Source organism: Psammomys obesus, unplaced genomic scaffold, assembly GCF_907164565.1.
Source record: "Psammomys obesus unplaced genomic scaffold, mPsaObe1.curated_primary_1811, whole genome shotgun sequence".
Lineage (NCBI taxonomy): Eukaryota > Metazoa > Chordata > Mammalia > Rodentia > Muridae > Psammomys > Psammomys obesus.
In genome coordinates, this window is record NW_026590698.1 from 207,294 (window position 1) to 222,878 (window position 15,585).

General features: G+C 35.7%; 2 protein-coding genes and 1 pseudogene across 2 annotated transcripts; 2 read left to right on the plus strand and 1 right to left on the minus strand.

Annotated features, from left to right (window-relative positions):
- The first annotated feature begins 2,088 nt into the window (after positions 1 to 2,088).
- LOC129677761 (olfactory receptor 4S2) lies at positions 2,089 to 3,045 on the plus strand. Its single transcript, XM_055608380.1, has one exon. The coding sequence runs from the start codon at positions 2,089 to 2,091 to the stop codon at positions 3,043 to 3,045; it is 957 nt and encodes a 318-aa protein (XP_055464355.1).
- A 5,948-nt stretch (positions 3,046 to 8,993) lies between these two features.
- LOC129677764 (olfactory receptor 4C16-like) lies at positions 8,994 to 9,920 on the minus strand. Its single transcript, XM_055608382.1, has one exon. The coding sequence runs from the start codon at positions 9,918 to 9,920 to the stop codon at positions 8,994 to 8,996; it is 927 nt and encodes a 308-aa protein (XP_055464357.1).
- A 701-nt stretch (positions 9,921 to 10,621) lies between these two features.
- Positions 10,622 to 10,946, plus strand: LOC129677772 (macrophage migration inhibitory factor-like; annotated as a pseudogene).
- Positions 10,947 to 15,585: the final 4,639 nt, after the last annotated feature.

Below are 15,585 nucleotides of genomic sequence, written 5' to 3' on the forward strand. Positions count from 1 at the left end.
TTTGAGTTCAAACCCATTTGAAAAATATTGCAGATCTGTTCTTCTCAAACTAAGAAAAGAATTGTGGAAATGAGGAGGTGTCTTTTTTTCATTTATAATAAAATTTAAATGCCCTGGTTTTCTTAAGAAAAGAAAGAATGGGATTACAAAGACAATGATATGAAGATAACTTATATATACTATATATAGTATAACTTATGTATACTACCTTGGAGATAGTGAGTCATAAGGGGGAATAGAAAATCCCAGTCATTGGAAAGAACATCATTAAGTCTGAGTGCTGAAAAAGTAGATGAAGGCTTTTAGATGCACACTGTCTTAGGTGAACACTGTCTTCTGTGCTTTAGATCCTAGAGGAATACTGTCAAATGTGTGTGTGAGTATCTCTCTGCTCTAGAAAAACAAATCACATAAGAAATGCTCTAAACTTCTCTGATATGATCTCACTATTGTTCAATATTTTGTCATTTAAAAATCAGTAGGGGGCCAAAAGAGTACAAGTTCATAAAGCCATGGGATTGATCTTGATTGAAAATGTGATTAGACTACTGTTGTTTTCTTGGACATTTCCCTATTAATCTGTAATACACAAAAGGAGACAGCGCTATTCTGACTTTTATAGAATGCTGGGAAACAGACCTGAAATCTCACAACATACATGACTTTCCATAAGTTCATATTTGGACCCTTCTTTTTGTTTGGAAAAGACTACCAAAAAGTAGGGTTGTGTGGCTTCAAGAACTAAACAAAATAGACCTTGAGAGATGTGTTCAAAAGAACAGCCTGCCACTGCAGGGATCATTTATACCCATGTGTTGATTTGGAAAAGAATTTTGAAACCTCTATTTATAACAACTTATCCATATCTATTCTCCTATATCAATGACTCCTGAGAATGCCTGAAATTCTACCACTAAAGATACTTCTAGTGAAATTAAACTTGATCCTCTCTTTAGAGTCATTCCCACCCAGTTGAATGATAACCTCTCCCAGAAATATGGAACTCAAAGTTTCCCACACTTAGTGGTGTGGTGTAGCTAACATGAAGCAGGAAATATGAAAACGCATAAAGAAAACATTGCTGTTAAAGTGCAGAGCACTTCCTCTTTTATTTTGTTTTTCTTTGTTTCATGTAGGCATTTAAATATTAAGTCAAGAAAAGTAAAGAGAAGTTGTAGAATAACCCCATTTGCAGCTAAAGAAATTACTTGGGACTTAAATTCAATCTTGATCAAGCATGCAGAGCTGACTTCATTTACTGAAGATTCTTCTCCTATTATTACTTCTGGTCATATTGCTGCATATTCTCTTATCTTTGCTTTTTCTCATGATTGTGTGGCTATTCTATGCTTATGCAGTGATTTAATTGAATTGTAGAAAGGATCTTTAATGACAAACAATACTGACTTAAAACTTTATTATATCACAATTTAAGTAAGAGAGGTCTCATAAAGTTAGATAATTCATTTGAGTTTCAGTGAGATTATTACACAATCAAATATGTCTAATTTAAATCTCTTTCTATAGTACCCCATAGTGATATTGAACCTTTGAGATCAGATGAGAGGCCAAATTTCACTTCAAGAAGATCCAAGTTTTAGAAGAAGAGAAACCTGCAGAAGTCATTGGGGCTGTGCTGCCTAAGAATTCTGAGCAGATGTGACATCCAGGAAGGACAGTTTGAAGCGGGGCAAATCTGAACAAACATTCTCATTTCTATATGAAAATGCAGCAATCATATAAGTATTAGCATAGCTTTGAACAGGGAAGGCTTTTTGAAATGTAATAGAAATCTTACACAAAATAAAAGTACATTCTTCAAATTTCACAAGACATTGCAAAAATTTTTCTTAAGTCTTTGGACTTCACTTCTCACCTGAATTGAAAAAAATCACACAATATAACATTGAGGTAAGTTGCTCAGAATAAATGCACTTAAACTGAAACCTGAATATGAAAAATATAAGTGCTCAACTTCAGCCACCAGCCACTATAATTATTTATTTGTTTTAAAATAGAAATGAATGCTGGTGGTTTATTTATTTATTTTTTTAATTTGTTCTGATAGTTTAATGTCCTCTTGGGAATATGGCCTCAAGTACTTTTTCCATGGAAGGAATAAACAATGTCACTGAATTCATTTTTTGGGGTCTTTCTCAGAACCCAGAGGTTGAAGAAGTATGCTTTGTTGTGTTTTCCTTCTTTTACATGATCATTGTGCTAGGAAACCTCCTCATTATGCTGACAGTTTGCTTTAGCAATCTTTTCAAGTCTCCCATGTATTTTTTCCTCAACTTTCTATCTTTTGTGGACATTTGCTACTCCTCAGCCACAGCACCCAAGATGATTGCTGACCTGCTAGTGAAGGAAAAAACTATTTCCTATGTGGGGTGCATGTTACAACTCTTTGTTGTTCATTTCTTTGGTTGCACTGAGATCTTCATCCTTACAGTCATGGCGTATGATCGATACGTGGCCATCTGTAAACCTCTCCACTACATGACTATCATGGACTGGGAAAGATGCAATAAGATGTTGCTGGGGACATGGGTGGGTGGGTTCATACATTCCATTATCCAAGTGGCTCTGGTGGTGCAGCTCCCCTTTTGTGGACCCAATGAGATTGATCACTACTTCTGTGATGTACACCCTGTGCTGAAACTCGCCTGCACTGACACCTACATTATTGGTGTTGTTGTGACGGCCAACAGTGGTACCATTACACTGATAAGTTTTGTCATCTTGCTATTCTCATACACAGTCATTCTCGTATCTCTAAGAAAGCAATCATCTGAAGGAAGACGCAAAGCTCTCTCCACATGTGGATCCCACATTGCTGTGGTCATCATCTTTTTTGGTCCCTGTACTTTCATGTATATGCGGCCTGACACCACCTTTTCAGAGGACAAGATGGTTGCTGTATTTTACACCATTATCACTCCCATGCTGAATCCTCTAATTTACACTCTAAGAAATGCAGAAGTAAAACATGCAATGAGGAAGCTGTGGACTAGAAAGGTTTCCTGGGAGGCTACTGGGAAATAGCAGAACGTTATCACTTAAGTAATAAATCTTCAATTTCTTTAGCCTTGACTAATGACATTTGGAGAAACACTAGAAGTAACATCACAGGATTCAGGTGACAAGTGATGGAGCACTGTGTTATACAGAAGTAAGGTATGATGATCATGGTCATGCAATAATCTATTATGTTCAGGTAATTTTGTGAAATACGAATGACTAATATTTTTATATAAAAGTCATTACTGTCTCCTCTTCCTTTGTAACTATTGTGAGAACGTACTATTGAAATGCTTAAGGCCATTTCTATTATTTAGGAATATGGTACTTATCTATTAAACTCGATGTACACATATTGCATAAATGATTGCATACATGCAAAGCTCCACATCCATGCTAATGTCTTCTTAAGTTAATTTCAGAAAACAAAGTTTATTAAGCCTCATAATGTTAAAACTGGGATACAACTGGCAAAGAATATTAAAAAAAATAACGTATTTTGGAGACAAAAGGTTAGTTTTCATTGCTAGGTTTTGATAAATAATATTTCCATTCTTTGTTTCACATTTTCTTTTACTCCAGCAACTAAAAGATCAGACTGGCTGAACTGTGAGAATACATCCCATTCAGCCTATTCTAATTTATTTATTTAAATATTTATGTATTTATTTGTTTTTATTTATTTATTTATTATAATTTATTCATTTTGTATCCAGGTTATAGCACCCCCATGGACTCCTCCTAGTCCCACCCACCTCCATTCTCATTTTGTACATAAATTTCTGAGTCTATTATTTCCCTTAACTGGGATCCATAAGCTGAAATTTCTTGGGTACAAATGTATCTTTATCATTGTTTTATTATGTTTTGTCAAAATCTAATTACCCATGCTACTATTTCTACCTATACTTAGGTTTTGATTTGAGAGTGAAATATAAGTGTTACTTCTGGGAAGGCCTGTGTTGCCTAAAAATAACACTTTTGCAACCTCATGATTAAATGTTAAAAAAAAAAACCAAATATTTATTGGATATGCCTGAAACCACAGCACTGAAAAGAAGTTTATATGGGTTGGGGATGGTCAGAATGATTTTATAGTCAGCCTTAGTCATATCATAAATCCCAGGGTAGCCTAGAAGAATGAGACCTTGTCTCATCTGTTTCCCTTCACCTTCCTGAATCAGATAATCCTATGAGAAGTTTCTTTCCATGGAAATGAAATTTGAAACGACTAGATCTTTCTACCTACTTTCCATTATTCTTTAATCAATATTCTTCTTATAATTTTTAAATTCAATATATTTTTCAAATAGGGCACATGTATATGTAACTAAGAAATTTAAAAATTCTACCAAAACTTTCTGTATCCTTTTTGCAAATGTGTTCCTGTCCTTTAAATGTGGCATCTTTTACAAAAGAGATGGAGATACATGAAGAGCTTTCAACCCATTTTTCTTTTAGAGTGAGCTGCCCCAGATAATGGGCATCACAAATATCATGTTTGAAAGTCTTAAGATCTTCTACTTACTATCTGGGCTCTGGTTCATCATCTATACAGCACAGTGAACCCAGAGATCCTGCTCAGTGCAGCAAAATTCTTTGGAGAAATGAAATGAGCTCTATTAGTGTCCTGAAAATTATATTAGCCTACATTCCAGAATAAGTTACTTTCACCGGCTTTATTTTCCTTTCCAATTTTGTTGTGTTAATAAAATTATTTTATTTGATGTGTATATATGGTTCAGGATGCGTGCAGTATAAAATGCATACTAAAAGCAAATAAATTAGGACATCCATCACCATAGTCATTTTGTGTTCACAATGTATATAGTTATTTTGCCATATGGTCTTCTTTTTCTTTACTCCATTAAACAGGGAAAACCTGTGTGAAGAAAACATTGAAACAGCTTAAAAAGCCCAGCAAAAACCTTATTGTTTTCTATATTCCATGCTCAATAAAGATTAACAAATTGTACCTAAAGAATTGTCATTTCTTCATCTTTACATTTTCTTAATTTTAGCATATACCACACTGAAGATAACCTATCTGTACATTTTTATATTGAAAGTAGTTTTTTTTATTTCTATTTTTGTTCTTCACAATTTATTCATTATATATCTCAAGTGAAGCCCCCTCCCTCTACTTCACCGGTCCCACATTCCCTCTCATTTACCCTTATCCTAGTCCACTGAAAAGGGGAGCTCTCCACTGTTACCATCTACCCATAGCTTGTTAAGTCTCATTAGGACTTCCTGGATCCTCTTCTTCCATGGCGTGGCAAGGCTGCATCACCATGGGCAAGTGATCAAAGAGCAGGCAACTGAGTTCATGATAGAGGCATCCCATGTTTTCCTCACTCAGAGATCCATATGGAGACTGAGCTGCCCATTGGCCACATCTGAGCAGGAGGTCTAGGACCTCTCCTTGCATGGTCATCTGTCGGTACATTTTTAAAAGAGGCAAGACAAACTATGTTTCTTGATTCTTCAACGGTACTATCTTTTACAAATCAAGATACAAATATTAATAAATAGAAGTATATCAATAAAAATTAAATATATAGAAGGCATAAACAACAATGTTCATGTTCAAAGATTTTTTTCCTGTGTGCATTACTGGTAAAATAATTGCCTGTAGGTATAAAATTTTGACTTTGAAAGCAGCATGTTCTCTGTAGCATTCATAGCTTCTTGTTAAAGTGGGTTTTTTTTTGCTTTTGATTTCTATCAATATAAAAATGTTCATCAGTACTTTTAAAGAATAAAAGAGCACAAAGTTCTCATTGAATTCAGACTATTCAATTTTAATCTTTATTATTTTTGCATCAAAAAATCTACAGTTTGAAAGACAAATTACTTTGCATGCAGTAATAAAGTTCTGTGCCATTGCTAAATTACAAAGTCTGATGCAGTAAAATCAGGATCATTGAAGTGTCCTAAAACTTGTAACAATCCTCATTAAAATTTTAGGTCATTATTAGTTCTCAACATTTTGTATTTTTGTTTAATGTAAAATATTTATTTTAAATATTTATTTATTTTACTAAATCATAGGCTACATAGCTAGTGTCTGTGCTCAAAATAACAAAGTATATGGAGTAAAAACAATAACATGAATATACACTTAAGCACTCTTGAGGACTTTTAAAATGGGGTTAGGAATAGTCTCCTTTATAAACTTTTAAAAAAGAGTTGTTCATCATCTGATTTGAAATGTTTAATTAGTGGATACATCACAATTTGGGAACTTATAATTAGATGCAGTATATTTCAGAGATAATATATGAGTAGGGCAGTTCACATGGAATTACAACTTCAGAACTATACTTTATTTGTAAAGATTATCATCTGAAATATTCATATTTAAAAAACATAATGCAAGCCTCAAATGAAAGTGCTTGGAAATCTCTCTATGTCCGTGGCCAATAATTCAGTAAATATACATGTGCAAGGCACAGCTTCATATGTTTTACATTTTGCTTGGTAAGAACATCATTGTGCTCACTGTGCATGGGACCATGAAGGAGCTGAAGCTCAAGGGTGTCAGTGCAAGGTTGAAGATCCTCTAGCATAATTTTCCTGTGTGCAGTCATAAAGAATTAAAGTAATATGACAGTCCGTGCTAGATAGCTCCTATCTTCGATAATTACAACTGGGGAGCTTACCACTATTCTGTGTCAATGCATGGTAGACACTGACTTATTTGCTAGAACAAGATACAGCAAAGAGCTCCCACAATTTTTCTTGACACTACTCATATTACATGGCATTCATCATGTCTGTATTTCCCAACGGTTAGTTAGGAGTCAGAGCAGGGATAATCATGATATAAGAAAAAGCAAGTGCTTTGTTGTCACAGACAGAACTGACCATAAGGACATAAATGAAGACGGTGGGTAAGAAGAACATAAATGGAGTAATGATGTATGAATCACAGCCGAAGAGAGATTTGAAGATCTCAGATATGCATGTCCATGGGGTGAACAAGATGATTTAAGAAGTTCTCAGGTCAGCAAAAGTCAGTCTCCCTTACAATGCCTGTATGTCTCATATATATATCATGTCTTCTTTGATGCCTTCTTTGATGTCTTCTTTCATTTATAGTCTGGATCATGACTATAAATGCTTAGTCATGGTGATAAATGCTATACAGTATTTGCAGACCCTTTCTGTCTGTGGTCTTCATGAATATGTAACTGTGAGACAAATGATGTACAGCTGTGTTTGTGCATGGTAACAAAAATAAACTATTTTCATTTCTGCTCCAGACACTCTTCCCTGGTTGCACTGAGAACTCTAAAATACTTCATATCTATGATATAACTATTTCTGTGTTAATAGTAAGAATAGTATGCCATGTGCTTATATTGATCTGTTACTATTTTCAAATCTACTAACAGAGTTTCTTACACTATTAATTTCTAGTCTTCATAAATATTTATATCTGGATAAGAGACACATATATTAGCAATGTTTACCATTATTTTGACACAATGTTGACAGACGAATCGTGAGAAGGAAAAATAATTTTGGTTGATGTATTCAGAACTCTTTCAGTCCAATATTTGAGGGAAGGCATGATAACAGAAGCAACTCTATTTTTGGTGTCAGGAGTATTAGCCTGCATTTTCACATGGTGTCAGGTAGAGCACATGATCTTGGGGACAGAACCAGAAATGGACATGAACTCAAAGTCTATATATAACCTAATAATATCCTTCCAACAATAAATCAGTCTTGAAACTTTTCAAGAAAGTACTGTATGCTGAAGACTGAGCATTCAATCATGAGCCTGTGGGAGACATTGCACATTCAAAGGATCATTGAGCTACAGAGTTGTCTCAGCAATTATGAACACTGATCATACAAAGGTTTGATTCCCAGCAGTCACGTGATGGTGCACAGCCACTCTTAACTCAAAATCAAACCTTAGTATCCCATATTCATATTAATCTTGCATTAAAAAGTGATTATAATACTTATTTTTCAAGATGAAATAATTTTCCCTAAAGTTCAAAAGTATCAGATTATTAAATTTAAAATATAATGTTAGTAAAACATTAAGTAGTAATATTCCTAACCTCAGATGGATTCTGCCAATTTATTATTATGGGGTCTGAGTAATGAGAAACATACACAGTAACCTGTAGAGCATAATCTTAAGACTGAATGGTAAATTATGTAGTATATATTGTATATATATATATATATATATATATACATATATTGATGCAAATAATAGGTATTCACACATATATTTTAGTCATAGCAACAACCACAATAACAATTAATTTTAAAGGTGTTTCCTGGTTAGTTGTTAGGAATAAGAAGTATGTGAAGAAGAACATGTTTATACATGCCCACAGACACAAACACATACAACACACTTGCTGTACCCTAAAACTTCTATAAATGTGTGAATATGGTACATTCCTTTGATTAAAGAAGAGCAGAATGAAGGCATTATAAAGAAACACAATCACAATCAGAAAGAAAGAAATCAGTAATAAAATAGACAGGAGGCCCTACTTACTGATTGTTGATCTTAGAGCTTGTGCTGTTGGTGTTCTGTTCAGGGAGTTGTCTCCTGTGCCAATGAGTCCAAGGCTCTTCCCTACTTTTTCTTCTGACAGGTTTAATGTGTCTGGTTTTATGTTGAGGTCTTTGATCCACTTGGATTTTGTTTTGTGCAGGATGGGAAATATGGATCAATTTGCATTTTCTACTTGTAGACATCCATTTAAACCAGCACCATTTGTTGAAGATGTTGTCTTTTTTTTTTTTTTCTATTGTATGGTTTTGGTTCTTCTCCACATTCTTTTCCAAAAGAATAATTTGATATATTACTTTAGAATATATTTGTTTGCCCACTCTCTAGAATCAACCAATCTTCCCTTCCTAAGACAGTGCTATCATAAACATAATTGAAAACTGATATTTTCTTTATTAACATCAACATAAACTTTGATTCCCTATTTATCATCTAAGATTCTTTTGTTCCACAACTTTCTCATTGCATTTTTCACTTCTGCATTCCTCAATGTGTAAATCAGAGGGTTTAGAAAAGGTGTACAAATTGTATAAAACACTGATATCATCTTGTCCATAGGGAAGGTGGTTGCAGGGCGTGTGTATATGAATATACAAGGCAAAAAAACCAAAATGACTACTATGATGTGGGAGACACAAGTTAACAGGGCTTTTCTTCTCCCTTCAGCACTGTGGTTTCTCAAGGAATACAGGATGATGACATAGGAGACCATCAGCATGAGGAAACTCAGTGTACATAGGGTCCCACTATTGGACACCAGAAGCAAGTTGATCACATATGTGTCTGAACAGGCAAGTTTCAACAGTGGCTGCAAGTCACCAAATTCCTGATCAGTCTCTTTGGGCCCACAGAAGGGTAAACTCAAGGCCAGAAATATCTGAACTAAAGAATGAACACAGGATCCCACCCAGGCTATAGCTACCAGCACCCCACAGACCCGGTGGCTCATGATGGTCATATAGTGCAGGGGCTTACAGAGGGCCACGTAGTGGTCAACAGCCACTAAAACGAGGATAAAGATCTCCAGGGAGCCAAATAAATGGAACGTAAAGACTTGGATTATGCACTCATTGAAGGTGATAGAGGCCTCCTTCAGTAGAGAATCCGCAATTGTTCTGGGAGCTACGGTTGTAGAGAAGCAAGTGTCAGACAAGGAGAAGTAGAACAGGAAGAAGTACATGGGACTCCCAAGGGCCTGGCTTGTCTTGATGGTAGCAATGATCAGCAGGTTACCTGCTAATGTTCCTATGTAAAAGAACAGGAAAATGGCAAACAGTATGTTTTTCCTACTGGGGTCCTGTGTCAAGCCAAGAAAAATGAACTCAGTCACATTGATATTCAGCTTCATGGTTCATGAATCAGAACGAAAGAGTATGAAATGTGTCATCTGCAAGAGATTAAAAAAACTATTTTGCCACATGGTATGATGGATTATTTTAGAAAAAATATTTATTTCTCTTAAAAAAATTTCTACTTCTTGATTATTTAACTCTTTTTCCCACTCTCTGCTTGAATTTGAAGATCTTTTTCAGTGTCAAGGAAGTTGATGAAATTGACAACTTCTCCACAGCAATCTTCACCAAAACCTATGGTGTTAATTAATTTTGTACATCAATTAGTATAAAATGAAATGTACACTTTTATTATTTACCTTATTTTTCATGGTAAAAAAAAATTGGTGGCGATGACTTACTATTGTATTTTTCTCTATTTAAAAAAAAATTAAGTAGCCTTGCCAGTGATGATGTAAATTTGCCTAGCCCTTACATTCTATAAAATTCCTATTTTCCATTTATGTTAACATATTTATTACATACATTTACAATTAATACAACATTCATTTCTAGGCATTGCTTCTTGAAAAGAAGAAGAAATGCCAGTAACCTCCAAAAGCCAGTAGTGTCTCCAATCATTCTTCATCATATTTTGTAAATGGTGTGCATAGACAGAAAAAAAAATAGTTCCTTGATAGTAACTATTAAATATCTCAATGTCTAGGTTTCTTCTACTTTTAAAGACCCTCACTCACAGTCCCTTCACCACCATGCAATGTTCCCTGTGAATGTTCCCCGCTCCTCTGTGCCAGAGGATATCACCCAGCAGCTGGCACAGGCCATCATCAAGACAGCACAGTACATCTCAATGCATGTGGTCCCTGACCAACTCGTGACTTTTAGCAGCAGCTTGAGCCATCTCTGAGCCCTATGCAGCCTGCACAGCACAGGCAAGAACAGCTGCGCCCAGAACTGCACCTAGAGCAAGCTGCTATGGGCCTGCTGGTTGATGGCCTGCTCCTCAGCCTGGACGAGATGTACATCAACTATTACAACATGAATGCAGCCAACATGGGCTGAACAGTTCCACCTTTGCTTGAGTGCTGGTCTGACTTACCTGCACCTCTGTTCTTGGAGCCTTACTGCACAAAGTGTTCTGTGTTCATCTGCCTGCAGTGATGTCCAACTTCCTTTTGGGAGAATTAATGGTTTGAGAGAGAGAGATTAATTAGACTATTTATACTGTCTGAGCTTACATTCAAATAAATGGGTATTTTATTATCTACAAGTACATCATTACACAATAAATACCTTCATATCTAGGATAATTTGTTATAGGATCAGGTGATGGTTGTCATCCCAGTAAAGTAATTTACTATTCAAAAAATCTAAAAATTCTACAGTCTCAGGTCACAGGAACGTTGGAAAAGAAAGGTAAGTATAGCTTTTAGAGATGCGGATGGATAGTAGTTTATATTTGGTTTTTCTGTTATTGTTCAACTTATTTTTAGATCTGAAAATTTTTATGATCATATTCAAGCATGAAATATCACTTTTTTCAATAATGTCCTTTTTATAATGATAAAATTTTATAATAGACTTTCAAAGCCAAAACTTTTCTAGCTTTTGCTTCTGAAAATATCATCAACACATAGGGACACTTTATGAAAGTAAACTTACAAACAAAACTGTAATTTGTTTATACATATTCTGGAAGGCCCACTAATCCACTGTACTCTTTCTAATCCCGCAGTGGTAAAAGCTGTGAACTGGTTCTTCCAAGTGAAATATTTTATATTACATTTTTAATTCAATAATGCTTACCTCATATTGTTAATGTCAGTTATATTATAAATATATTATTTATATATAATATATAATATATAAATAATATTTATTATATAGATTTATATTATATATTATATATGTTATAAAGTTGGACATCAACAACAATGGAAATAACCAAAAACCTACACGCACATGGAAACTGAACAACTTGTTACTCAATGACAGCTGGGTTAAGGAAGAAATAAGGAAAGAAATTAAAGACTTCCTAGAACTCAATAAAAATGAAGGCACAACATACCCAAATTTATGGGACACATTGAAAGCAGTGCTCAGAGGAAAATTTATAGCACTAAGTGCCTTCAAGAAGAAATTTGTAAGTAACATAATGGCCCAATTGAAAACCCTAGAAAAAAAAAGAAGCAGATACACCCAAGAGGAGCAGAAGGCTGGAAATAATCAAACTCAGGGCAGAAATCAATCAAATAGAAACAAATAAAACTATTCAAAGAATCAATGAAACAAAAAGCTGGTTCTTTGAGAAAATCAACAAGATAGACAAATACTTAGCCAAGCTAACTAAAATGCAGAGAGAATCTATCTAAATCAGCAAAATCAGAAATGAAAAGGGGGACATAACTACAGACACTGAAGAAATCCGAACAATCATTAGGTCATACTAAAAAGCCTATATGCCACAAAATTTGAAAATCTAAACGAAACGAACAATTTTCTTGATAGATTCCATCTACCAACATTAAGTCAAGATCAGGTAGAAAGAATGAATAACCCTATATCCCCCAAAGAAATGGAAGCAGTCATTAACAGTCTCCCCTCCAAAAAAAGCTCTGGGCCCGATGGTTTCAGCACAGAATTCTACCAGACCTTCAAAGAAGTGCTCAAACCAATTCTCCTCAAACTATTCCACAAAATAAAAACAGAAGGAACACTACCAAACTCATTCTATGAAGTGACAGTCACCCTGATACGCAAACAACACAAAGACCTAACAAAAAAAGAGAACTTCAGACCTATCTCTCTTATGAATATTGATGCAAAAATACTCAATAAAATACTTGCAAACCGAATCCAAGAACACATCAAAGACATCATCCACCATGACCAAGTAGGCTTCATCCCAGGCATGCAAGGGTGGTTCAACATAAGGAAATCAATCAATGTAATCCACCACATAAACAAACTGAAGGAGAAAAGTCACATGATCATCTCCTTGGACGCCGAAAAAGCATTTGACAAAGTCCAACACCCATTCATGTTTAAAGTCTTGGAGAGATCAGGGATACAAGGCACATACTTAAACATAGTAAAGGCAATATACAGCAAGCCTACAACCAACATCAAACTCAATGGAGAGAAACTTAAATCAATCCCAGTGAAATCAGGGACAAGACAAGGCTGCCCACTCTCTCCATATCTCTTCAACATAGTACTTGAAGTCCTAGCCAGAGCAATAAGACAACTAAAGGAGATCAAGGGGATACAAATTGGAAAGGAAGAGGTCAAAGTGTCACTATTTGCAGATGACATGATAGTATACATGAGTGACCCCAAAAATTCAACCAGAGAACTCCTTCAGCCGATAAACACCTTCAGCAAAGTGGCAGGATACAAAATCAACTAAAAAAAATCAGAAGCCCTCCTGTATACCAAAGACAAAAAGGCTGAGAAAGAAATTAGGGAAACAACACCCTTCACAATAGTCACTAATAACATAAAGTACCTTGGGGTGACATTAACCGAACAAGTGAAAGACCTGTTTGAGAAAAACTTCAAGTCTCTGAAGAAAGAAATTGAAGAAGATCTCAGAAGATGGAAAGATCTCCCATGCTCATGGATTGGTAGGATTAACATTGTGAAAATGGCCATCCTGCCAAAAGCAATCTACAGATTCAACGCAATTCCCATCAAAATACCAACTCAATTCTTTTCAGACCTTGAAAAAAAGATTCTCAGCTTCATATGGAGAAACAAAAAAACCCAGAATCTCCAAAACAACCCTGTACAACAACAGATCATCTGGAGGTATCTCCATCCCCAATCTCAAGCTGTACTACAGAGCAATAGTAATAAAAACTGCATGGTATTTGCATAGAAATAGAAAGGAGGATCAATGGAACCGAATAGAAGACCCAGAAATAAACCCATGTACCTATGAATACTCGATTTTTGACAAAGCAGCCAAAACCATTCAATGGAAAAAAGATAGCATCTTCAACAGATAGTGCTGATCTAATTGTATGTCTAGATGCAGAAAAATGAAAATAGATCCACATTTATCACCCTGCACAAAACTAAAGTCTAAGTGGATCAAAGACCTCAACATAAAACCAGATACTCTAAATCTGTTAGAAGAAAAAGTGGGGAACAGCCTAGAACTCATTGGCACAGAAGACAACTTCCTGAACAGAACACCAACAGCACAGGCTCTAAGAGCAACAATCAATAAATGGGACCTCATGAAACTGAAAAGCTTCTGTAAAGCAAAGGACACCATCATCAAAACAAAACGACTGCCTACAGATTGGGAAAGAATCTTCATTAACCCTTTATCTGACAGAGGGCTAATATCCAGTATATATAAAGAACTAAAGAAGCTGAAAAGCAACAAACCAAGTAATCCAATTAAAAAATGTGGAACAGAGCTAAACAGAGAATTCTCTGTAGAGGAATATAGAATGGCAGAGAAACACTTAAAGAAATGCTCAACCTCCTTAGCTATTAGGGAAATGCAAATCAAAACGACCCTGAGATATCACCTTACACCCATCAGAATGGCGAAGATGAAAAACTCAAGTGACAACACATGCTGGAGAGGTTGTGGAGAAAGGGGAACCCTCCTCCATTGCTGGTGGGAATGTAAACTGGTACAACCACTTTGGAAGTCAATCTGGCGCTTTCTCAGACAATTAGGAGTAGTGCTTCCTCAAGACCCAGCTATACCACTTCTAGGCATATACCCAAAATTTGCTAAAGTACACAAAAAGGACATTTGCTCAACCATGTTTGTAGCAGCTTTATTTGTAATAGTCAGAACCTGGAAACAACCCAGATGTCCATCAACGGAGGAATGGGTACAGAAATTGTGGTATTTTTACACAATGGAATACTACTCAGCAATCAAAAAGGAGGAAATCATGAAATTTGCAGGCAAATGGTGGGATCTAGAAAGGATCATTCTGAGTGAAGTATCCCAGAAGCAGAAAGACAAACATGGAATATACTCACTTATATAGAACTAATAGATATGATAAACATAATGAAATCTATACACCTAAAGAAGATAATCAAGAAAGCAGACACGGGGTATGATGATCAATCCTTATTTAGAAAGACAAATGGGATATGCATTGAACGTATGACAGGAGTCTACCGCAGAAAGCATCGGATAGACTTTACCTAGCAGTGTTCTAAAGTAGATACTAAGACTCATAACCAAACCTTCAGCAGAGTGCAGGGAATCATATGAAAGAAGGGGAGTTTGATGTGGAAAGGATAGGAGCTCTACAAGGACCAAATATATCTGGGCACAGGGTCTTTTCTGAGATGGACACTCAACCAAAGACCATGAGAAGATAAAACCTAGAACCTCTGCTAGGATGTGACCCGTGATAGCTCAGTAATCAATTGGTTTCCCATAGTAAGGGGAACAAGGACTATTTCTAACAGGAACTCAATGACTGGCTCTTTGACCTCCTCACCTCTCAAGGGAGGAGCAGTCCTGATAGGCCACAAAGGAGGACTTTGCAGCCAGTCCTGAAAATACCTGACAAAACGGAATCATATGAAAGGGGAGGAGGTTCTCCCCTATCAGTGGACTTGGAAAGGGGTAGGGAGGAGATGAGGGAGGGAGCATGGGATTGGGGAGGGAATGAGGGATACAGCTGGGATACAGAATTAGCAAAATGTAACTAATGAGAAAAATAAAATTAAAAA

Bases quoted from the DNA above. Each gene is read 5' to 3' on its own strand.
- LOC129677761 (XM_055608380.1), top strand. From the start codon at position 2,089: ATGGCCTCAAGTACTTTTTCCATGGAAGGAATAAACAATGTCACTGAA.
- LOC129677764 (XM_055608382.1), bottom strand. From the start codon at position 9,920: ATGAAGCTGAATATCAATGTGACTGAGTTCATTTTTCTTGGCTTGACA.